Here is a 23,972-nt window from a genome sequence, read left to right on the forward strand (position 1 = left end):
TTAAAATCTCAAGTCTTTTTGCTTTTTGTCGTTGTCGCTCATCTCATTGGGATATTTAATTTGTGAAATCTATACAAAATTCAGGGGTAAAACCTTTAATTTTGTCACAACACTATAACTTCCTGGGTTTATTGCATGTACTGACAACCTGTGCTGAAAGTAACAATTTTGTTTTGCAATGGTCGCTGTTGAGCGTGTGCCAAATTCAAATGCATTATTTTTCTCCGCTGAAGTGGGATTCGAGCCCAATAACCTTTTAATGAAAGGAACATCATCCATTATGACCGCTTGTGTTGTGCCTTGTTTCGTACAATTTTTCAAAGCCGTTTTGTTTTGCTCTGTACTGTGATGTGGAATGCTTCTTAAAGAAACGTTTTCACAATGCATTGTCAAAAATAAGACTGCTAGCCTCTTGGGATTATCTGCAAAGCAAACCTTTTGTGATTGCCAACAAAAAATCCAAAGCAGTATGAAAATTATTTTTTAAAAATCCAATTACACATAAATCTGAAGGGTGAGGTAAAGGGAAATATCATGTTGCCGGAGGTAGAGTCTTATGTCATTACAGACGTCATCTAGTATATCGAGTGTGTGAGCAATTTGGTATGTCGCTTTGAACAACATTTCATCCGTCAACATTGCAAGCCTTCTTTCCATAACTGAAGAAGTTCACCTCAACTCCTGAAGGCAAATGACTAATCGGCCTTTATTGTTCAATCTGACAATTAAAGAGAGTTAAGAAAAGTACATTGTAAGTTTTCTGTGAAAAACTACATACATAAAATTTAGAGAATAAATCTTTTATTTTATCAAGAATAAAAGTTTTTTTAACAATTAAAAAAAAACACAGTATCCCACATTTTAACCAAGTGAAGCCAAATCATTGTCGATGATGGTTGCAGATTGTTTAAGCTCATGACTGGTGCAGAAAAGTTTGCATTTAATGTGCGATATTGAATGGTTGAGTTGCTCGATCCTATTGCTCAAGCCTCTTTTTAGCCTGGTGTTGGCTTAGCGGTTAAGGTAGCTGGCTTGGGAACTAGGGGTCCTGAGTTTGAGCCCTTGTTTTTTACCGTTGAATTAACACCAGGTGGGGTTGAATCAGCCTGTCATCCTTCCGAGGTCGGCGAATTGAGTACCAGCGTACTGGGGTAATAAGCATTTGGTGTAACCTGCGTCGGCATGGTGACCCGTCCAAAACTGTACTCCTTGCCAATGAAACTGCCTCGGCAGCCCTATGCACCTTTATGGTGCAAAATAAGTGGTGTTATTATATTATTATACAAGTATAAGAAGCATTTTAAAAATGCAAATGGATGTAGGGATCGCAATGCCAAAAGGTTGCAAACAAGGTAGGGGTGCTGGGATGAAAATATGCCATGGTTAATCACCCCCGACATCATGTTTTTCTTTTTTGATGTAACTGATAAGTTTGTGAAGGAATCTGATTTTATAGGAGTCATAAGTACATGTCATACACATCCAATATTGGAGATAATGATGCAAACAAAGGAAAAACTTGTGTATAAAATGCATTAAAAATGATAGCATTGTATTTATAAGCAAGTTGGTGTCTGTCTCTGTTTGTCTGACCACAATCGATACATTCAGTTGTTTCTTCTCCATATTCAACTAAACTTGACAGAAGGAATAGAAGGATCACATGATGGAAGCTGTAGCGACTTAATTTGCCCCCCTCCCCAAGGAGTTTTTCCTCATTGTTAACGTGAAAACTTGTTGTGGCGTTTCGTGGGGCACCCATACCGGAAGTAAAAAAATATATACACCACAAGGACATATGATTACCTTTTTAAACAGTCGCAACTGCTGTTTAACACTAAATTGAAAGGGAAGAAACCAAACGTTTTTGAGGAATTATACGCTGATTGCATCCCCCACAGACTAACGGGCCCGAGCCGATATCTACTGTAATCCATATACCCCAGAGAGGATAATAACATGACCCTTTCTGCTGCTCCCGTAGGGAGTGGGTGTTCAAGTGTGTAAAAATGAAATTCTCCATTGTACAGTGATATGTTGACATAGTACACTTTGATTAGTTGGCATGCAAGCGATCAAAGTACCACGCCTGCATAAAGACTATAAAAGTCGAAGCTGTGATGTAGTGTGGTGAATGCTATGGCTCCAGGGAGGGAATGTCACATGAAAAACACATAGAATGCATATCAAAGTCTCAGATAGTAAAGGCCGCTCCATGTGGTAAATTGTAGCGCAACTTCATGCCAGGCATGAATTATAGGCCCAAGCTTGAAAACCCTGAGGAGGATACATGGAACTGACACTGTTTTCATTCGAAAGCATTGAGGAAGAAAGCCCAAGCTCTCTGAAAGTTATGGTCAGTACGTGATAGACTATGATCCATAAGAGATCTTGTGAATCACCGAGTTGAAAGTATGGGTGAGATATCCAAAAACCTCTGCTGGGAGAGGGAAAGTCAGCAAAGGTTAAATGGGCGGTGACACATCCATTGAGACCACTTTGCACCGTCCCTACTTTTTTCCACGTCTTTCTTACTTGCAGTCTACCTACTCCAATGTGATTTAAAAAAATAAAGAAAGTGAATTTGTGGTAACCAAACACATGCCTGAAGCAAAGTTGACACACTGTTCCTCAAACCAGTTTGACACCATGGGCCTAAATGTTTAGCACGATTGTCATCCTGACATGTTCTACAATTATCTGGTGACACAAGCAAATTTTTTTATCTTCCAAATCCTTATTTGACTTGTATTCATTCATTAATTTGGTCTCCTTGCATCTGTTATGGTTTACAGTTGTGCCACTGTGAGGTACTGCGGTACAAAAACTTAAGGGCAAAAATAATTCTGTACAAAAATAGAGGCTCATCGAGTAGCTGAATGAGAGGGGCAGCAAGTTTACAGACTGACAGTGAATCAAAGGGGAATAGGCTGACAAAAATGGGGAAGGTCGCCACTTATGGAGTGCGAAGAAGGGGGAAGGGGAAGGTGTTCACCAACCACTGTAATGTGCTAATAGCAGACCCTGGAACTTGACCTCTTGCCAAGAGATTTAACAGCCAGGAATTTGAAAAGCCATAAATTCAACCACTTCCAGAGGAGCAAGATGGGAAGAAGTGGAACAAGTCTGAAGTGGGGAGTCATACTCCATGGTACTTATGATGAAGGCCCTGTAGACTGAATAATTTGGAATTTGGCCAGAGGGTTGGCACACCAATGGCCCACTCTTTTCAAAAGGCACCCTATGTTGAACAACATCCACCAGTAAATGCTAACAGATGCGATAGCCAGTTAATCTCTCAACAAATGACAGCGTACTTATTTATTAACTCACCTGCAATATAGTTCCAGGCAGCTTATGCGATGGCGCATTGTTCATCCATCTGTCTGTCCACAAACACTTGCAACTTTTGTGAAACTACACACACGATTTCAATGAAACTTGACCACAACTTTCATCACCCGGAATGTACCAAAGTTTGTTCACGGCATTAAAAAAAATCGGTCCCGAAGGGGATCGACAGGGGTTTCCCCCCAAAATAGGTATTTGCTTTCTTCTCCAAAACCACACACAATATTTCCTGGAACCTGGATAGGATTCGGATTTCAGCCGCTACTCCACAACTCTCAAATCCATCCAAGCACAGCCAAGTGAACCTTATTCAAAAAAAAAAGAAAAAAGAAAAGAACCCAGATCAAAAAAATAATGAATTAGTCTGGCTGCCAGACCATGCATCTGATCAAGTTGAAATTTAAAACGTGAATTTCCATCAGTACTAGATCATAATTGTGAAGTTTTATGTCGATTGATTTCGCGGTTCCAGAGAAAACGTAATTTAATATTTTTCTTCAATTTAAGTCGCACCTCTGGTGAAAATTTTTTCTCAGTCGAACAAGTGGTTTTGGAGAAAAACACTTAAGTTCTGTGTGGGCAAACAGACAGACGAACAAAGGGTAATCCTCAGCAAGGATAATTGGCTCAGGTGTAACCATTCACCTTCAAAATCACACACCAAGTTAATTGGCCTCCACCTGTGTTAAATTGTATTGATCTGATTATTTCTGTAAAAACCAGTTGTTTCTGTAGGTTTCCTCTACTGGGTAGTGCATTTTACAGCAAAAACTCAACCATGGGAACCAACGAGCTTTCAAAAGACCTTCAGGATAAAGTTGTGGTCAGGTACAGATCAGGGGATGGGTATAAAAATATTTCAAAGGCCATGAATATCCCTTGGAACACAGTCAAGACAATCATTAAGAAGTGGAATGCATATGGTACCACAAGGACCCTGCCGAGATCAGGCTATCCCTCCAAACTGGGTGACCAAGCAAGGACGAAACTGATCAGAGAGGCCATCAAGAGGCCAATGGCAACTTTTTGCCTTGGTGTGGTATCAGAGATACAGAGGCAAAGTCTTTATGGCAAAGACTGGTCACTGTGTGTATGTGACAACAATATCCCAAGCACTCCACAAGTCTGGCCTGTACAGTAGGGTGGCAAGAAGGAAGCCATTACTCAACAAAGCCCACCTTGAGTGGGTCACATTTGAGGTGTGCAAAAAACCATTCCGGAGATTCTGAAGCCATGTGGCAAAATGTTTTGTGGTCTGACGAAACCAAGATGGAACTTTTTGACCGAAATGCAAAATGTTACGTTTGGTATAAACCCAACACAGCACATCACCCAAAGAACACCATCACTGCTGTGAAGCATTCTGATGGCAGCATCATGTTATGGGGATGTTTCTCATCAGCAGGGACTGGGGCACTTGTCAGGATAGAAGGGAAAATGGATGGAGCAAAATATAGAAAAATCTGAGAGGAAAATTTGCTTCCCTCTGCAAGAAACCTGAAATTTTGATGGAAATTCACCTTTCAGCATGACAACGACCCGAAGCACACAGCCAAAGGTCCATTGGAATGGCTAAGGAACAAAAAGATAAATGTCCTTGAGTGGCCCAGTCAGAGCCCTGAACTAAAACAATTTGAAAATCTGTGGCATGACTTGAGGATTGCTTCCCATGCAACTTGACTGAGCTTGAACAGTTAGGTGCAGAAAAATGGGTAAATATTGCCCAATCAAGGTGTGCAAAGTTGATGGAGACCTATCCCAACAGACTCACAGCTGTAATTGCTGTTAAAGGTGTTTCCACCAAGTATTAACTCAGGTGGGTGGACACTTATCCAACCAAGATATTCTAGTTTTGTATTTTTCATTAATTTTCTGAAATTTGTAGCATTTATTTTTAACTTGGAAGTTGTGGGTTATGATGTGCAAATAAAGTTGGAAAAAGTCTGATTTAATGCAGTTTCATTCCAAGCTATCTATACTAATAAAAGGGGGTGTGTGTGCATGCGTGCGTGCGTGTGTGTGTGTCCTCCATAATGCCTAAACCATAAAACCGAGCAGCCTGAAACTTTGAATGCATACTAAGAAAACTCCAAGGAAGTGCAAGAGTGAAAATTGTGTGTTTGGGTTAATTAAAACACTCCTCTTGAAGATAATTAATGGCCTTATTTAATTATATCCTTCGTCAGGGATCCACGGCCACCTCGCACTCTGGGGTCTTAAGGCGTTTCCTGGGTAACCTCGCTGGGGTCTGAAGCTGCCATGTTTTTTGGCCTGCTCAGCCATGCTTTGACTTGGAACAGGCCTCAACGATTTATTAATGATAAAGTTTATTTTTTTTCACTTTCTTCACACATATTATCGAATGCCCGTTCATCATAGCTACGAATCGCTGGGTATATTGCAATGCTTGTAAACACCTGGAGATGCCAGTGTTCTTTGCTTTATTTAATTTGCGTATATGAATCACCGAGAGAATCTCTTAAACTAAGCATTATTACAAAATGTAAGCTCCAGATTTGAAAGTATCATCAGTTCCAACTCCGAAAAAAGTGTTGATTTGTCCAATTCGGACATTGCACGGGTGTTTCCGGGTGCATCGTTGGATCGGCGGCAATTGGTAATGGCTTGCCAAGCCAGGTATTCTGTTGGAGTGCTTAGGTGCTTAAGCCAATTACTGAGCTGCACAGTCCAGTTTGTGTCCCGATCGGGATGTACAGTTGACAGTGACTACAGGGTGGAGGTACGTAGACAGCACACACTGACGTGGTACATATGGGTAGATTTGTATCTGTACGGACTCTCCATGGGTGTGTGGACATGCCATGCCTGTTACGGGTGCCGTGGTGCCAAAGTTTCATCCTGTATCTTATGGTGGTTCCAGGCCTGTTTCTAAAGCATTTGGTTATCGGATTTGCTTTGCAAAGGTTATATGTTTCTCTTTGTGAGTTTCATCGCAAAATATATTTGATAACACCTGATTTCCAAGCTGTTTGCAGTATGAACGCATTCCCTAGATTACCGAGCCAATTTTTTTTCCACCCATCACACTCAGCTGTTTATAAAGAATAATGTTTGTGATCATATCCTTGAAACGTCTATTTAAATGTAACGTCATTTTGGTGAAAGCTACTCAAAGTTTCTAGGTTGTATACATTACGTACTGTAGTCGATATATAATCACACTGACTCCAACCTGCTGATTCCCGAAAAATGACTGATATCGGGTGTGTGTGTGTGTGTTGTGTGTGTGTGTGTGTGTGTGTGTGTGTGTGTGTGTGTGTGTGTGTGTGTGTGTGTGTGTGTGTGTGTGTGTGTGTTGTGTGTGTTCACAAAGCATAACATATTCTCTTTGATTACTCCCCTACCCCCACAGCTCTCTGTCTGTCTCCGTCTTGGGTGGTTATGTCCGGATGGTGGTTATCCCGTACATGTCCAGATGGTATTTATCTCCAGGTATATCTGGATGGAAGTTTGTTTCCGGATATGTCTGGGTGGTGTTTGTCTCCGGACAGCTTGGCTCCAGATGCATCCGGGCGGTGTTTGTCTCCGAACATGTCCGGACAGGAGTTTATCTCCTGACCCGTATCTCCTCCATATGTGTCTGGATGGTGATTATGTCTGGGAGGAGTTTGTCTCCAGACAGCTTGGCTCCGGACATGTCCGGGTGGTATTTATGTCCTTGCGGTGTTTATCTCTGGACATGTATCTCCATATGTGTCTGGAAGGTGGTTATGTCTGGGTGGGGTTTGTGTCCAGATGTGTCTGGATGGGAGTTTGTCTCTGGAACTGCCCAGATGTGAGTTTGTCTCCGGACACGTACGGATGTGAGTTTGTCTCCGGACTGTGTTTATAACCGGACATGTCCGGGTGCTGTTTGTCTCTGGGTGGTATTTATAGTGTGACGGGTAGAAAATGGATATCTGACTTTTTTTTCCATCTTCAATGTTATTCGATGCAGAATCATTTTGTTGACAGTATGAATTGTAATTGACACTCCACCACACGTCTGCCTTACCTTCCTCTCACCTCTCACTGCCTTTCCTCGCTCTCCCTCCCTTCTCGCTCCCCCCCTCTCTCTTTCTCTCTCCCTACTCTCTCTTTCTCCCTCCCTACTCTCTCTTTCTCCCTCCTTCCTCTATCTTTCCCCCTCTATCTCTTCACTCTCCCTCCACCTTTCACTATCACCCCCCTCGTTTTTTCCCCCCATCTCAGTGTTCCCATCAGCGAAGTGACGGGTGGTATTTGCGAGTAAGGTAATAAAAGGTGAAAATTTTGAAAGGGGGAGGGGGGGTAGACTTTCAAAAGGTACTGTGTTTTGAAAATGTCTTTTTTTTTGAAGCACACAAGATCCTTGGTTCTGATTTTAATGGGGTTTATTTCCCCACACAAATAACGGGAGGAGTAAAGCACTACGCTTCGGTACAACGGCGGAACGGGGAACACGGAATTGCAATAAATAAATAATTATTTACAAGGCAATGAAATTTAAGGCGCCACACACCAGACTCAAGCATGGATGTTGAGGGGAAATGAGAACCGAGTGAGGCCTTAGTTCTTGTTGGGCAATGAAGCAGCCACAAACCCACTACGAAGCAGGCAAGCAGTCACGAACAGGCCGAGCAGGATGAGCAGTCATGAACAGGACAAGCAGTCATAATGAACCAGGACGACAGTTATGAACCAGGGAGATGAGGAGAACACAAGCAGGCCCAAGAGTTCTTTTCAGGACCCGAACAAAAACTCTCAAGCCCTCTCATCTCTCGTGAGACGATCCAAAACCCTTTTCCTCGGGAGGTGACAACAATCCTCCCCTCTGTCTTTCCTTTCACGACGCCTCCTTTCAGAGTTCCTCCCCTCTTTCCCAATGCCCCACGGCACCCCACCTGGAGTGTTACAGAAGTTTTTTTTTTTACATACAGGTCCTTCATGTTAAACCTTGCCTATTGAACAACACATCACCCTTCATATGATGCACATTTAAACAAGACAATTCTTAAGCTACCATTTTCTGACTTAATACAATTAAATGGATAAACTGCCCAAAACATGGAGCATACTAACCGATACATTTCTTACTGCTCCAAGGTGATTCCTACCCCCACCCCCCACACAATTATAAACGAAACAATACTTTCCCTCCATTATGTATTGCTGCAGTTCTGCGAAGCCGGTGCTTCCCCGAGGTGAAAGCAAACAATCTATAGCGGTCATGAGGCGGTTATTTAATTTGTATGCGTTTTAGATATCCCTTCCCTTATGTCTAGTGGGTTTATGGGACAATTTGCATTGTGTGGGGTTTTAGACAGGTCTTTAATTCCCATTCTTTATCTATTTTATTTCGCACACACGACCTCTCTATCATGCAAGCATGCAGACCACAGCAAAAATGGACACTTTACTGCAACCTTCTCCAGGCTCGAACCACAATGCTACAACATTTCTCTAACCACTACAATGCCTTCCTAAAAATCCCCACATCGTCGGACCACATCACAAACTCTCTTACACTCATCATCGACGCCACTATCTCAACGACCGCCATCACTATCACAAACTCACTACACTACAATCGCTACGCGACACCACCGCAACCATCATCACAAATGATGTTCACAAGCTCCCTCTGGACCAGCAGGAGACGGGGGGGGGGGGGGTGCTCGTATCATTATAGATACTCATGTCTGGACGTTCTGGAATCTAGCTTGAAGTGCAAGATGGCGTCGGATGCCATTCAATGTCATGTGGTTAGCCTGATTGTTCCACCCAATTACAGCCCTCTTTGAGTGTCCGGCATGTGTTTGTGGCCGAAGAGCGCCACCAGGTACCTCGCCCCCATGTTAACCTCGGAGCTCCATCACGTGGCCAGGTACAGAGCGACTGAGGCCATTTCCGGTGCCAAATCCTTGTCTGGGCGGGGCCAAAGCCATGGTAAACGTCCGTGCACCAATGGGGGCACGGGGAAACACCCATAGCCTGCCTGTTTCGCCTCCCAAACTCCACCCCCGCTGGGGGATTACAAAAGAGAGCCCTGTTCTCTGGTTCGCTCTCTCTTGTCTGGCCCACTCTCACTTCTCTTCTCCTTGGGGTCACAGAGTATAGCGGAATGAACGGGACGAACAGAATGGGACGGTTCATGGCTCGGCGCTCTCTCTCACCTGGCTCATTCACTTCTCCTCTCCACAGCTCATCTGCTTCTCTGGTCCGTTTTTCTCCCTGTGGCTTGTTGGGTGCTGTATGGAACAAGCGGAGCTTGAGGTGATGGAGCGGAGCTGAGTCCACCAGAAAGCCAGGCACCAGACAGAGTGCAGTTTACCCGATTAGCATTTACATGTACAGACCTCTTTACACTTAACGTTCGGACTATCCTCTTGCACGTTCTTTGCTTCATTTCCAACCTCCCGCCCCCGACCCACACCTTTACATTTTCTTCTTCACACATCACTGCAGCTCACCATATGGCACCGTACCTCATCACACCTCCTCCAATCCTGCACTGAAGATGCTCTCAGTTTTTCTCCCTCCTCCCCCTCCTAAAGCGATTGGGAAGTGTGGGTCGTTGGCCATGCAGGGTATCAAAGAGGTCACAAACACCTCATCTTTTCTCATCTCTCTTGCTCTCTATCTTTCCTCAGGTGTAATTCTGATGGTGCCTGTCTTAGAGTTAGTTGAGATTGTATAAGATTAGGATCGGAGTTAGCACTGTACTGTCCTCTTTTGTACATTCCTCTTTTCTTTGCTGCACCTCATCAATCCTTGCTTTCCCCTGCTGTACATATTGGTGTGTATTAAAATCTTTGCTTATTGTTCCACATGCCTTTCCTCACCCTCGCTTTTATAATAAATTTCTTTTTATAAATGTACCCAGTTCATTGTGTCCTTTCCTCCATTGGTCTAGCGTAGTCCACACGTAGTACAGCATGGGAAGTTTTACCCCACCGATTTTTCTCTTTGTAGCCGGTGCGTACTTGGCAGCTCTACTTGGCTGCACTTCATCAGGTAAGTTAACGCGAGTACGCATCGAGGGCAAGAGAACCCCCTTTGTGTGGCCAACCACAGGTAGGGTAACCTTGCCAGGATTGGCGGTACTAATCAGCGCTCATGGTTGATTAGAAACCAGCCAGCTCGCGGAGTTATCCGTGCTCGGTGGCCTCAGGACCGGGAGTTCGGGAGGAACTTGAGTGCTTACCTTCGTGGCGAAAAATGAACCCCGGATACGAAACAATATATATGATCACCTGCTCTTCCAATTAGGAGAAGAACCCAGGTTTTATTGGGTAGAGATCGGTTTATTGAACCTTGTATTGATTGACCAGAAGGACAACATAGATAAATTATGTACGTGTTGCACAGTTAGGCACTAATGATCACTGTGTTCTTTCCTTCATTGTGTTCATGCCAGTCCTCTTGGATAGTAGACGGGATTGCTGGTGCTGCAATTGAGCTGATTATGAGACCCTTCACACCCTTGGATTGAGTCGATCAGGAAGCCATTGTGCATATGAGTCTGGAAGACACCTGGCATACCATAAAGGCTAAAATGCTACCATCAATTGGAAAGCATGTCACATAAGGGACGACATTGATGTGTCTCCGTGATAGGGAGGCAGTAATTAGAATTATCCAAAAATAGTTTGAAATAATATTGTTATTTAACCACAAATAGTTTTTTTTTTCTAGTTGAAGCTTTTAGGGATGGTGGGATTGATGACTTGAAGAGGAAAGGTGGAGTGGAGGACCGAGAGTTGGAGTGGGGGAGTGGGGGGGGGGTGGCAGAGAAGGGACAAAGTGGAGTTTGGAAAGGAGAGTTGAAGCTTTGGGGGGGTAGGGGTTGAGGACTTGAAGAAGAAGAAAGGATAAGTGGAGGACAGAGTTGGAGGGGAAAGGGGGTGGGGTGAGAGAAGGGACAGTGGAGTTGGGAAGGGAATGAGACTTTGGGGGGGTTGAGGACTTGAAGAAAGGGGGAGCTGTGGGATTGGGATGGGGGGGTTGAGGACTTGAAACAGTAGAAGAAAGGGAGAGTGGAGCACATAGAGGTTGAGTGGTTGGTGGAGTGGATGGGCAGAGAAGGGACAGAGTGGAGTTGGGAAAGGGGGTTGAAAGTTTGGAGGGGTGGGGGGTTGAGAACTTGGGGTTGGGGACTTGAGGCTCGGGCTATGGGTGAGCACTTGAAGAAGAAAGGGGTTGAGAACTTGAAGTCACGTTTTACATTTTGCAGAATTTCCATGGGTCCTGAGCTCTAGCTGCCATTATGCTGCCAAAGGACATTCCCAGCAAATTCCCTCAATATTCCACATGCTTGGTAAGGAATTTCCTCACAACTGCCCGGTGCAACAGAGTTAACCGCTAATATCTAATAAACCCGATCGATTTGGATGATTCCTCAAATGATGTTTAATCCCACAAAAATACAGAGCATAGAAACAATATGCGCATTTTCGCCGAGCTAGTAATTTTGAGGGTTTCAGAAAATTACTTAATCAGGTCATAATTAACTGGATATGAAAGCACAAAAAGTAGGAACAACATTTGGCATTGTATGTGAAAGATACTCCCATGAGAGTCTGGAACTATATGTTTGCATTGAAACAAGAATGAAGAAATCAGTCAATGATCGACGTGATTAGGATATGGAGTCCCAGCAGGATTAAAAACAAAACCTGTCAAAGGGTGGAGGAGCTCCTTGTGAGCCAACGGCCATCCATATCTGGTGCCCAACTGTGTCTGTGGACGTCCTCTTACAGTTAAAAATCTGAAAACCCACTCCAGCGGAGTACCTCCTGTGCAGCTTCCCTTCGCAGGGCAGCTCACCGGATGATGGGATTGGGGCAAAGCCTTCAGGACCCCCAACCTTTGATGATAGAAGGAAAACCACGGGGTAACCTTCCATAGTCAGATTGCTGTCGTGTGTGTCGGGGTTGTACTGAGGTGTTGTCCACCAGACGCAGTCTCCTTGGGTTAACCTGAGGTGATCCCTTTGGGTGGGTACCTGGAATGTCCTATCCCGAAGAGAGGATGATCACCTGTCTTTGTTATCATCTGAGCTCAAGCGTTTCAATATCGGGATTGCAGCTCTCTCTGAGGTTCGAAGACCTGATTGCGGCGAGATAATGGTGGGTGGTTACACCTACTGTTGGTCTGGTCGCTCTGATGGTTACCATACTCAAGGTGTTGCTCTAGCTGTGTCCAATAAGCTGACCCCAATGATAATTGAGGTAACACCGGTCAATGAGCGTATTATGAGATTAAGGATTCGTCACTCCTTGGGTCTCGTGTCCTGGTCTCTGTGTATGTTCCGACTGAGGCGCGTGACCTCACCGTGAAGGACACATTCTACACCACGCTCGAGTCTGTGGTTGATCAGTGCCCCAGACGAGATACACTTCTAGTCTTGGGGGATTTCAATGCATCGACTGGAACTGATAGAGATGGTTATGAGGTGTGTGTTGGTCCCCATGGGTCTGGATCTGTGAATCAGAATAGCACTAAGTTCTTTGACTTTGCAAGAAGTCACACATTTTGAGTGTGGCTCACACATGCACACATACACATATGCATACATATGCACCTACACACCAACACATACACACCTCCACACGCACCTACACACACGCACATACACACACCAACGCACATATGCACATATACACACATGCACATACATACGCACACACACACACACACACACCTACATACATACACCGACACGTATACACACTTACACGTATACACACCGACACATATATACACACCTACATACACACACCTACACGTACACACACACACGTATACACACCTACACATACACACACTGGCACGTATACACACATACACACCCACACGTATACACACCTACACGCATATACACACACGTATACACACACACATGTATACACACCTCCACGTATACACACACGTATACACACCGACACGTATACACACATACACACCTACACGTATACACACCTACACACATATACACACACGTATACACACACATGTATACACACCTCCACGTATACACACACACGTATACACACCTCCACGTATACACACCTCCACGTATACACACACACACGTATACACACACACGTATACACACCTCCACGTATACACACACACGTATACACACCTCCACGTATAAACACACACACGTATACACACCGACACGTATACACACACGTATACACACCTCCACGTATACACACCTCCACGTATACACACACACGTATACACACACACGTATACACACCTCCACGTATACACACACACACGTATACACACCTCCACGTATACACACACACACGTATACACACCTCCACGTATACACACCTCCACGTATACACACCTCCACGTATACACACCTCCACGTATACACACCTCCACGTATACACACACACGTATACACACCTCCACGTATACACACCTCCACGTATACACACCTCCACGTATACACACCTACACGTATACACACCTACACGTATACACACCTACACGTATACACACCTACACGTATACACACCTACACGTATACACACCTACACACACCTACCTGCTCTTCAGGTGCAAAACCTAATGCCGTAACGGTGTTCAGGTCGTCATTGCCGCTATGCCCGACCGCGATGACTTTCGAGAAGGATCTTTAAATTTGGGGGGGGGGGGGGGGGGGGGGGTGATCGCTTATAACGGGGTTTAATTTAAAAGGAGTAGAAGGATTAAAATATATATATATATATATATATATATATAAATCCCGTTGACCATTCACATTTCCGGTTGAAGACCGAAGACCGAAATGCGCGAAAATACGAGGAAATAATTAAAAGCTTTTGGGCGGGTGAGGAGACGCTGGGGGGGGGGCGGTTGAGGAGGCGCTGGGGAGGGGCGGTTGAGGAGGTGCTGGGGCGGTTGAGGAGGCGCTGGGGGGCGGTTGAGGAGGCGGTGGGGAGGGGCGGTTGAGGAGGCGCTGGGGAGGGCGGTTGAGGAGGTGCTGGGGGCGGTTGAGGAGGTGCTGGGGGCGGTTGAGGAGGCGTTGAGGGGAGGGGCGGTTGAGGAGGCGTTGAGGGGGAGGGGGTGGTTGAGGAGGCGTTGGGGCGGTTGAGGAGGCGGGGAGGGGGGCGGTTGAGGAGGCGGGGGAGGGGGCGGTTGAGGAGGCGGAGGAGGGGGCGGTTGAGGAGGCGGGGAGGGGGGCGGTTGAGGAGGCGCGGGGAGGGGGCGGTTGAGGAGGCGCGGGGAGGGGGCGGTTGAGGAGGCGCGGGGAGGGGGGCGGTTGAGGAGGCGCGGGGAGGGGGCGGTTGGGGAGGCGCGGGGAGGGGGCGGTTGGGGAGGCGCGGGGGAGGGGGCGGTTGAGGAGGCGGGGAGGGGGCGGTTGAGGATGCGCGGGGAGGGGGGCGGTTGAGGAGGCGGGGAGGGGGGCGGTTGAGGATGCGCGGGGAGGGGGCGGTTGGGGAGGCGCGGGGAGGGGCGGTTGAGGAGGCGGGGAGGGGGGCGGTTGAGGATGCGCGGGGGAGGGGCGGTTGAGGATGCGCGGGGAGGGGGGCGGTTGAGGATGCGCGGGGAGGGGGCGGTTGAGGAGGCGCTGGGGAGGGGCGGTTGAGGAGGCGCTGGGGTGGGGGGCGGTTGAGGAGGCGCTGGGGTGGGGGGCGGTTGAGGAGGCGCTGGGGTGGGGGGGCGGTTGAGGAGGCGCTGGGGTGGGGGGGCGGTTGAGGAAGCGAAGTCTCCGACTCCCTGATGAACCGTCGGTCACGGCCAGAAGGCTCGTCCTGCCGTTTCTCCATCTCCCCAGTCCCGGGTCTTCTCTCATCGAACCTGGTCCGTTTATTCATCATTTATTTAATTATTCCTGGTCCGCTGACCGATTCCATTTGTAATCTTTCTCTCAATACCTCGTTGCCATCCATCCTTGGGCCCTGTCCGTTCAGACGAGGTAACCCGCCGCTGCTGGCCGCGTCGTCCCTCTCTCATCGGTCGGTAGTCGCCGTTGTGAAGTCGGTGACTGTGTGCGAGCTGCTGCAATTGCTGCTGTTCGTGCTTTGCGGCATTAAAGCGACGAAGCCGCGGGTCGCTCGGCATGGGGGGGACACCGTGACGTGCCCGAGGCTGCAGGTTACACGTTCATCCGTAACTGCTGCACCTGCACCGCTTCAGATCAATGCTCAAAGGCCTACCTTGGCTCGACGGACCAGGCGTTCACATGACTCCAGGCAGGACGGCCGGCTTAATGTTTTATCTGACGGACAAGCTCCTCGTAACGGCTTGAGCAGGCAATGAATGGTTTCGTGGATGGAATTTCTATTTTCTGATGCTTTATAATATTACAGTTCGATATATTGTTCGTAATTGTTTAGAATATTTTGTGTTTGATTTTGATTTTTGTTGGTTCACGAGTGCCAGCCAGAGTGACCACTATATTCGTTATGTCTGTGTGTCTGTCTGAAGGATGTATGTGTGTCTGTCTGTGTGTCTGTCTGTGTGTATGTATGTGTCTATCTGTGTGTCTGTCTGTATGTGTGTGTCTGTCTGTATGTATGTGTCTATCTGTGTGTCTGTCTGTATGTATGTGTCTATCTGTGTGTCTGTCTGTGTGTATGTATGTGTCTATCTGTGTGTCTGTCTGTATGTGTGTGTCTGTCTGTGTGTCTGTCTGTCTGTATGTATGTGTCTATCTGTGTGTCTGTCTGTATTGTGTGTCTGTCTGTGTCTGTCTGTCTGTATGCATGTGTCTCTCTGTGTGTCTGTCTGTATGTGTGTGTCTGTTTGTCTGTCCGTCTGTCTGTGTGTCTGTCTGTCCATTTTTAGGGGGTAGTCGGATTAAAAATCTATCTTTTCCTGGGGAATTGACCGAATGGAATGGGTTCTTCAGTATTTGAATAGCAAAATGAATTAATCATCTAAAACTTGTCATTGTCCGATATTTTTTTTTCATTTTCGTCACAAGGTCAAAAACTTAGAAAATTGTGAATTTTGACATAAAAATCATGCGACCGCCCAAACTTTGAGAGCTAGGATGACAATATTTTTTTATGCATAATCTTGAGGTCATTCCCCACCTAAAGTCTTGAAACCATTTTGCTCCATCTCGAACACCTTGCCCGTGGCGCCTCCTTCAAGTTTGTTTTTACGCTGATTTCATCAAAGTATGGATAATATAATCCAAGGAGTGTGAAATGTCATATAGCCGATATGACGTTATATTGTTCCTGGAATGTTCTGGAGGAAGTTTTGCACCAAAGGTCATAATCCTTGACCTTTGACCTTTAAAGGCCACAAAGGTCAAATTTTCAAAGTTGTGGGAATTGAACGGGTTTTCGACCTTCTTCGACGAACTAGCTCCAATAAGCTATAGCACGTTTCCTGTTTCCTTATTTTAATGTCCACAACATTGTTTTGTGACCTTTAAAGGTTATGCAAAGGTAAATTTTTGAAAGTTGTTGAACGAAACCGGGTTTTTGACATTTTGCAGCTAATAACCTGTCACTCGTACCACATCATGTTGATCATTTTTATAACTTGGTCAAACATTATCACATTGTCTCATCCTTGACTTCTGAAACAATCTACATCGTCACATACCGCTCGTGAACCATCGTCGTCTTCAGACTTGTTTTTTCTTTTACATTTTCACCAAATGTTTGAAAGTGTTCCTTGCTCATTTCTTCATTGGTCATTTGTTGATACCTGATTTTGTATTTGAGGGAATGGTAACCATCACCTAGTGCCTGTTTCTGTTTACTACAACAATCCTTTCTGTGAAGGTCTGTGGTGTCGTGGTAGTGTACTTCTCTCTGGGCAGTGAAAAGCCGACTGTTCACTTAACGGTTAAGGTAGTTGGCTTGAAATCTTGGTGTCTTTGAGTTTGAGCCCCTGTCGTTCTTTTAAATATCACCAGGTGGGGTTGACTCAGCCTGTCATCCTTCCGAGGTCGTCAAAATGAGTACCAGCTTGCTGGTAACAGGGGGCACTGCATCAGCGGCACAGTCGTGCTTCCAGAAAATGATGCAACCGGCAGCCAAATGCTGCTTACAAAACAACAACTGAGCAGCATGATTCGATTCCTGGCCTGACTGTAAACTGTCAGATTGGTGCTTTGCAGACAGGTTCTTGCATTACCAAGTCACTCGGTTGAACGTGTTGTCCCATCTGCTGGTGGATGTTGAAGACCCCCATGGTGTTTTTCGCAAAGAGTAAGTGAGTTATCACCGGTCACTCTCACCTCTAAGCTGTTTAGCCTGGGTTCCAATGTCGACCCAGCTATAAGCTGTCATCCTGGTGTTTCAGCCTGAACAAATTACAAATTCCTGCCACTTCCAGGCCAATGTCGGGTCTGACCAGCGAGTTCGTGAATGACTTGGGCCAACGACGTTCCTCGGCTGACCCCACAAGGTCGGAGTAATCGGGACATTAAAGTAGGAGCAGTAGTAGTTTCTGAAACGTCTACAGATTACTTTTAAAACAGCTTGTTTGGTACTTTATTACCAAGTGAGCACATAGCTTATGGAGCTGGGAACCCAGGTACAAATCCCATACTCTGTGCTGTGTTACTTGTCTATTGTCTTATCTGTGAATGCTCATCGAACAGCACACTTGTCCTTTATTGTCCTAGTTCTGCATGTGATGATATACAAGCTCCTGCTCTAGCCACAGATCACAATGGCAACGTTTCTATGGCATCATAGTGGTGGGCACAAAGAATGAATGAATGAGCGAATGCGTGCTGTGTCGTCCAAACTGGTCAGTAACGGGGATCGTGTCCAAGGACGAGTCGTTACGGTTATGATTTGTACCAGTATTATGAGCTGCTCGTTAATTCTTCACTTCTCGCCATTTTGTTTTACAGTTTCTTCACTAAAGACAATCCTCAAGGATGGATGCCAGCAATACGTTTGCACAGCACCCTGAATTCTCCATCTGATGACTACTTGTACGCGTGATCTTTGTGAAGAAAGGAAGAAACTCTTCTGTAATATTCCTGAGGCACGGTGGCTCAAATTTTGTTGATAAAATTTTCTAATTTGGTGGATTGTTAGGGAGGCAATTCGTTTCTTGCCAAGATGCGTTTGGCAGTGTTGATTCCTGTGGTTTCTCATTGTTTTGCGACCGAAAGAGGTTAGACAGGTTTGATGCTCTCCCAAACCAATCCTGATTTGACCGAATTTATCTTGCGAGACATTTGTGGTCGGAACTTCACATCCAATCCCAAAACGGAGAGACAAAGACTCTGGTCCGCACACAGGAGACTGCCAAAAAGGCTGGAGGAAAGGAGGCATGTCCAATGAAAGCATCGACGTTACATCCTCATCGTCATCATGCTTATCGTCACCGTCTTCTTCATCTGCCAAAGAAACAGAGTAAGTCTGCTCATGAGATTGCAAAGCTGTGGGTGTTGGGAACAATGCAATTCATGGTGATTATTTTAAGGTATAATTGAGAAGTCGGTATGCGCTGCCTTCATGTTTTGCACTCAGTTTTAGTCGGTGAGTTTGTGGTACACGTGAGGAGTTGCCCAGAAAATATTAAGGGATGATTATCTTATTGTTGTAGTTTATGACCAAGATTGAACTATTTCTTATTTTGAGCAGAGCTTTATTGGATTATTTACCTCCACCACCAAAGGTGGATGGAGGTTATGTTTTCACCCCTGTTCGTGTTTGTCTGTCCATTTGTCTGGAAGCATGATATCTTAATAAGTTATGGACGGATTGCGATGAAACTTGGTGGACAGGTTGGGTGTGTGACGAGGACAAATTGTTTGGATTTTGGTGAACATCCAGATCCGATCCGTGAATTATTAATTTTCATGTGATCCTTCACCATTGAGAGATCGAGCCAAAAACAATATATAATATAAACGATATTTAATCTCCGCCATCAAAGATGGACGGAGGTTACTGTTTTCACCACTTTCTGTTTGTTATCTTGCCAAAACGAAGTTTTTGCAAGATATTGTTGTGGTTGACGAAATTCGCAAACCACCATTCAGGTCCCTTAGGTGAGATATCTCTGTAAGTATATGTGTAGTTAGGCCCAAACCCGTTGTTTAGAGGGAATAAATGTCATTCACTCGGGCTGCGACCCTTCAGGATAGCCGTTTTTCTTTTACTATCTTTATTTTGGACCAGCCGCCATTACTACCACCACCAACCACGTCTCAACAGCCATCACACAACAACCACCAACCGTAACGCTGCTTCACAACAACAGCCACGACCTTTACCGTCACAACTCGCCCTCGCAACCATCACATCACCGTCATTCCCACGCCGCTTGTGGGCACCGATACTGGACTCGTGCAGGGCGCGCACCGAGCAGGGGTGCAAAAGCGCCGGCCTTTCCAAAGAAAACGGATCAAAAACGACTCACGCCCACTTCTGTTCCGTCCTATCGGCGAGCGTGGGGCGATTTGGCCCCGCCTCCAGGTACGTTGGAGTGTGGTCGCTATATGCAAATTCATGGATCAAAAAGCATTCACGCCTACTTTTCCTCGGTCCAATGGGGAGCCAGTTAGAGGTGAAGGGTCGGAGGTAAAGGGTCAAAGGTGGGGGAGCGAAGCCACGGGGGATATAAACGGCCGCGCTCGCCAAACAGTTGAGTTCGGAGGGGAGAAGCCAGCAGTTCGCAGTTCGAGTTCGCGGTTGGGAGTTGTTGGTGGAGCTGGGAAGAAGTGGTACTAGTCAGAGTGAAGAGGACGGAGCTGTGGAGAGGTGGTGGCGGCGAAGGCGATCGAGGGGGTGCTCGCGTCAGAGTCGGGGAGCTGCGGAGGCCGGTGGCGCGACCGAGGTCGAGGTGGAGACGCTCGTCGCGGGACCCGAGACAGGGTGATATCCTCCTCCCCCCCGAGCATCAACAACCCCCTCCTGTTTCCCCCCCGCGCTGAGATAGTGCGACAAGGGGGCCCCTTTCCCACCCCCTACCAGACACTGTCCGCGAGGCCCGCGGAGTTGAGGCGCCACCGCCGCTTTGCGTCTCATCATCAGACGGGTAGGCCCGACACGGTCTCGGCCCCAGGCCCGCCTACCCCCCTCATCCTGGAGGGTGGTTCTCTTTCTTTTGCTTTGGGTATCTGTGTTGTCGGCACCGTCTGTGAAGTAAAATTATATAAGTGTTGCCGTGTGCTCGGTAGTCGGATAGCTCTGCATTGTGTTTCTCTTTTATATTTGCTTTTTGTGTAATATTGTGTTTCTTCTCCTTTTGCATGTGCTTTTGGTGTAATTGTATATGTGTGCTTTCCGTTCATCGCGAAATAAATGTGAATTATGTTGAACTGTTTTCCCGCTTCGCTTCGTCTTTTCTTTCATTGAATCTCCATCTTGCTTCACGTAAAGGGTTGGTCGTGGGCTAAAACGCCCGATAATTAATCGAACCGTCGAGGCCGACGAATAACACCGCTCGGTTATCCCGATAGTACGGAACGGGTCACTTAAAGTGGCCCGTGTCCGAAGTCGACCTGCGGCGAGGTGCGATCGCCCGGTCTACCCTCCGTGTGGGTAGTTAGGTAGGTCGAATTTGGCGAGCAACCCTATCCCACGCGGGGGCCGATTGGCACGATCGTGGTGAGACCGAAAGGTCCACCCGTGGCTAGTTCCCGGCGTTAGTCCGAGAGGGTCACGACTGGATTGTCCGTCCGGTGGGCGACGTGCCGCGATTCGAGTTACGTGGCCGTCCGCACGCCGGCGGGCGCGAATCCGCAACAATACGTTAGTCAGCTTGTATGTTTTGTTTGTTTGTTTGTCTGTAATCACGTATAAAAATTCTGCAGAGCACAGTTATCATTGGAAATTTTTGTAACTTCGCATATCAGAGGCCTATAGAGGTCCCTTTCAGCGCATAAAATTTTGAAGGTCTAGGTCAAAGGTCAAGGTCACTTTGTCGCAAATCAGGGGAGTCAACGAAACCCTTATTTTTTGAGTAATTTTGATCGGATTGTCTTCAAACTTCATGGGAATATAGTTCATGGTCTGGCGCTCTGCTGATTAATTTTTGGTGGCGATTGGCCTTGACCTTCATGGTTAGCGCCTGAGGTCAAACATATTTGACCCCAAGGTCAAATTTTCAAGTTTTAGGAACCATATCGTGTAGCACCTCAAATTGAACACCTCGATGAGTGCTTTCTAGATATGTCAAGCTTGAGACATTATGACGTCATTTGGTGACGTTATCAGGCAAACGCATATTTTTCATGGTTACTCTGTAGAACGATTCTCATCAGAATCTCTCGTAGGCAGATATTCCTCAAGGAGTCGCTCCTGGTGGATAGCAGCTCTGTTCACCTCAGTGTGACCTTAAAGAAGTCACACGTGGTCACCTTTTGGCAAGATACGGGTCATTTGTTTATTTGTTTGTTTGTTTGTGAACAGTATTACGGAAAAAAACTCCTGGACGGATTTCGACGAAACTTGGTGAGGGGATTAGGTATGGTCCAAGGATCATGCCATTAGATTTTGGACTTGGTCCAAGTCCAAGATGGCCGCAGTGGCGGCCATTTTGAAAAAATTTTGAATTTTTGTTTTTGCATTTCTACATGTTTTAAGTGATTTCCAACCCCCCCAAAAAAAATTTGTTTGAGAAAAAAAAAATTTTTGCAACTTTTTTTCAAAAAAATTTCGATTTTATTTGAAAAATATTTGAATTTTTTTTTTGCATTTCTACATGTTTTAAGTGATTTCCAACCTCCCCCCAAAAAAAATTTGTTCGAGGAAAAAAAAAGAAATTTTGCAACTTTTTTTTCAAAAAAATTTTGATTTTATTTTTTTGGCATTTCTACATGCGCGTCGATCTAGTTTAGTTTATTCAATCGTGGTTCAGTAGAGTCTGATCCGTTTTGACCTACAATGAATAGGATATCAGGTTCATTTAAGTGACCCAGCAGTATTGGCGGCGGAGGTTTTGCACTCTACCGAGTGCTCCCCCTCTAGTTCAAAATGTTTTGGACGGATTAGTACAAAACTTGGTGGATGAGTTGAGAAGGTGATGATAACAAGCTGATTCAGTTTAGGTTCAGGTACGGATGCAGATCCAGCCTATCGATGGGGGTACAAAAAGTAAACTGCTCAGCCTGGTGGAGGTATGAGCTCTATCGAGTGTCGTTCTAGTTGTTCATGTTTAGTTTGGCCACAGAGGGGTTGCAAGACTATTGCAGTGTGTGTGTGTGTTTGTGTGTGAGTCCTCTATAACTCCAAAACCATGAAATCAAGCAGCCTGAAACTTTGCATGTACACTAAGGGAACTCCAAGGAAGTGCAAGAGTGAAAATTGGGTGTTTGGGTTAATTAAAACACCCCTTACAAAGATAATTAACGGCTTTATTTAATTGTATCCTTTATCAGGTGATCCTCGGCCACCTCGCTCTCTGGTATTTTGAGGCGTTTCCTGGGTTACCTCGCTGGGGTCTGAAACGGCCATGTTTTTTGGCCTGCTCAACCATGCCTGGACTTGGAACAGGCCACAACAATTTCTTCACAATTTAGTTTTTTTTTCCACTTTCCTCACTTGTATTACCGAATGCCTGTTCATCATAGCTACAAATCGCTGGGTACATTGCAATGCTTATAAACACCTGGAGACGCCAGTGTTCATGGCTTTATTTCATTTCCGTGCATGCTATAACCTCGAGAATCTCTTAAACTAAGCCGAATTACAAAATTTACACTCCAGATTTGAACTTAACAGCAGTACCGACGCTTCGATAAATGAAAGGTGTTCATTTGTCCAATTCAGATATTGCTTTGGTGTTTCCGGGTGCCTAGTTTTATCGACGGCAATGGGTAATCACTTGTCAAGCCAGGCATTCCATTGGAGTGCTTGCTTGAATGCTTAAGCGCCCTTCAGTTGATAGCGACACAGTTTGTGCCCCCATCAGGATGCATAGTTGAAGGTTACTACAAGGTAGAGGTACATATACAGCGCACATGGACGTCAGACGTGGTACATATGGGTAGACTTGGATTTGTGGGGACTGTCTGTGGGTGTGTGGATATGCCGTGCATGTTGCGGATGCTGTGGTGGAAAAGTTTAATCCCTCATCTTATGGAGGTTCTATCAGGTTTTCCTTTCTCCTCTTGACTATTTCTCAAGCATTTGGTTATCGGGTTTGCTTTACAAATGTTATATGTTTCTCTTTGTGAGTTTAATAGCAAAATATATTTGAAAATAACACCTGATTTCCGAGCCGTTTGTCGTATTATCATGCTTTCTAAATGACCGAGCCAATTTTTTTCTCCACCCGTCACATGACCATTGGCAGCTGTTTATCAAGATAAATGTTTATGCACATCTCCCTGAAATGTCTATATCAATGCAACGTTGTTCTTTGGTGAAAGCCACTCAAGGTTTTTTGGGTGTATCCATGCACTGTCTCATCTCATCCATCTCATCCATGCACTGTCTTCGGAAATCACACTGCCTCCAATCTGCCGATATCGTGTGCGTGCGTGCGTGCGTGCGTGCGTGCGTGTGTGTGTGGTGTTTTTTTTCCATAAAGCATAAATATTGTCTCTGCGAACTCTCTGTCTCTCTCTCTCTCTGTCTCTCTCTCTCTCTCTCTCTCTCTCTCTCTCTCTCTCTCTCTCTCTCTCTCTCTCTCTCTCTCTCTCTCTCTCTCTGTCTTCCTTGCTCTCTCTCTCTCTCTCT

The 23,972-nt window shown here is 45.8% G+C and overlaps 1 protein-coding gene across 2 annotated transcripts in view; it reads left to right on the forward strand.

Moving 5' to 3' along the window:
• The first annotated feature begins 15,055 nt into the window (after positions 1-15,055).
• The window catches only part of TTLL5 (tubulin tyrosine ligase like 5), a 270,134-nt gene continuing 261,217 nt past the window's right edge, over positions 15,056-23,972 (forward strand). Inside the window, exons 1-2 of one of the 2 annotated variants that reach the window (XM_085869871.1) lie at positions 15,056-15,274; positions 18,185-18,695. In XM_085869871.1, the coding sequence (XP_085725997.1) occupies positions 18,613-18,695 (83 nt within the window). In that variant the 5' untranslated portion in view covers positions 15,056-15,274; positions 18,185-18,612. The remainder of the gene's footprint in view (positions 15,275-18,184; positions 18,696-23,972) is intronic. The other variant, XM_085869872.1, reaches the window with a different exon arrangement.

This window comes from Eptatretus burgeri, chromosome 2 (genome assembly GCF_056783735.1).
Source record: "Eptatretus burgeri isolate ZD-2024b chromosome 2, Ebu_testis_v1, whole genome shotgun sequence".
In the NCBI taxonomy this organism is placed as follows: domain Eukaryota; kingdom Metazoa; phylum Chordata; class Myxini; order Myxiniformes; family Myxinidae; genus Eptatretus; species Eptatretus burgeri.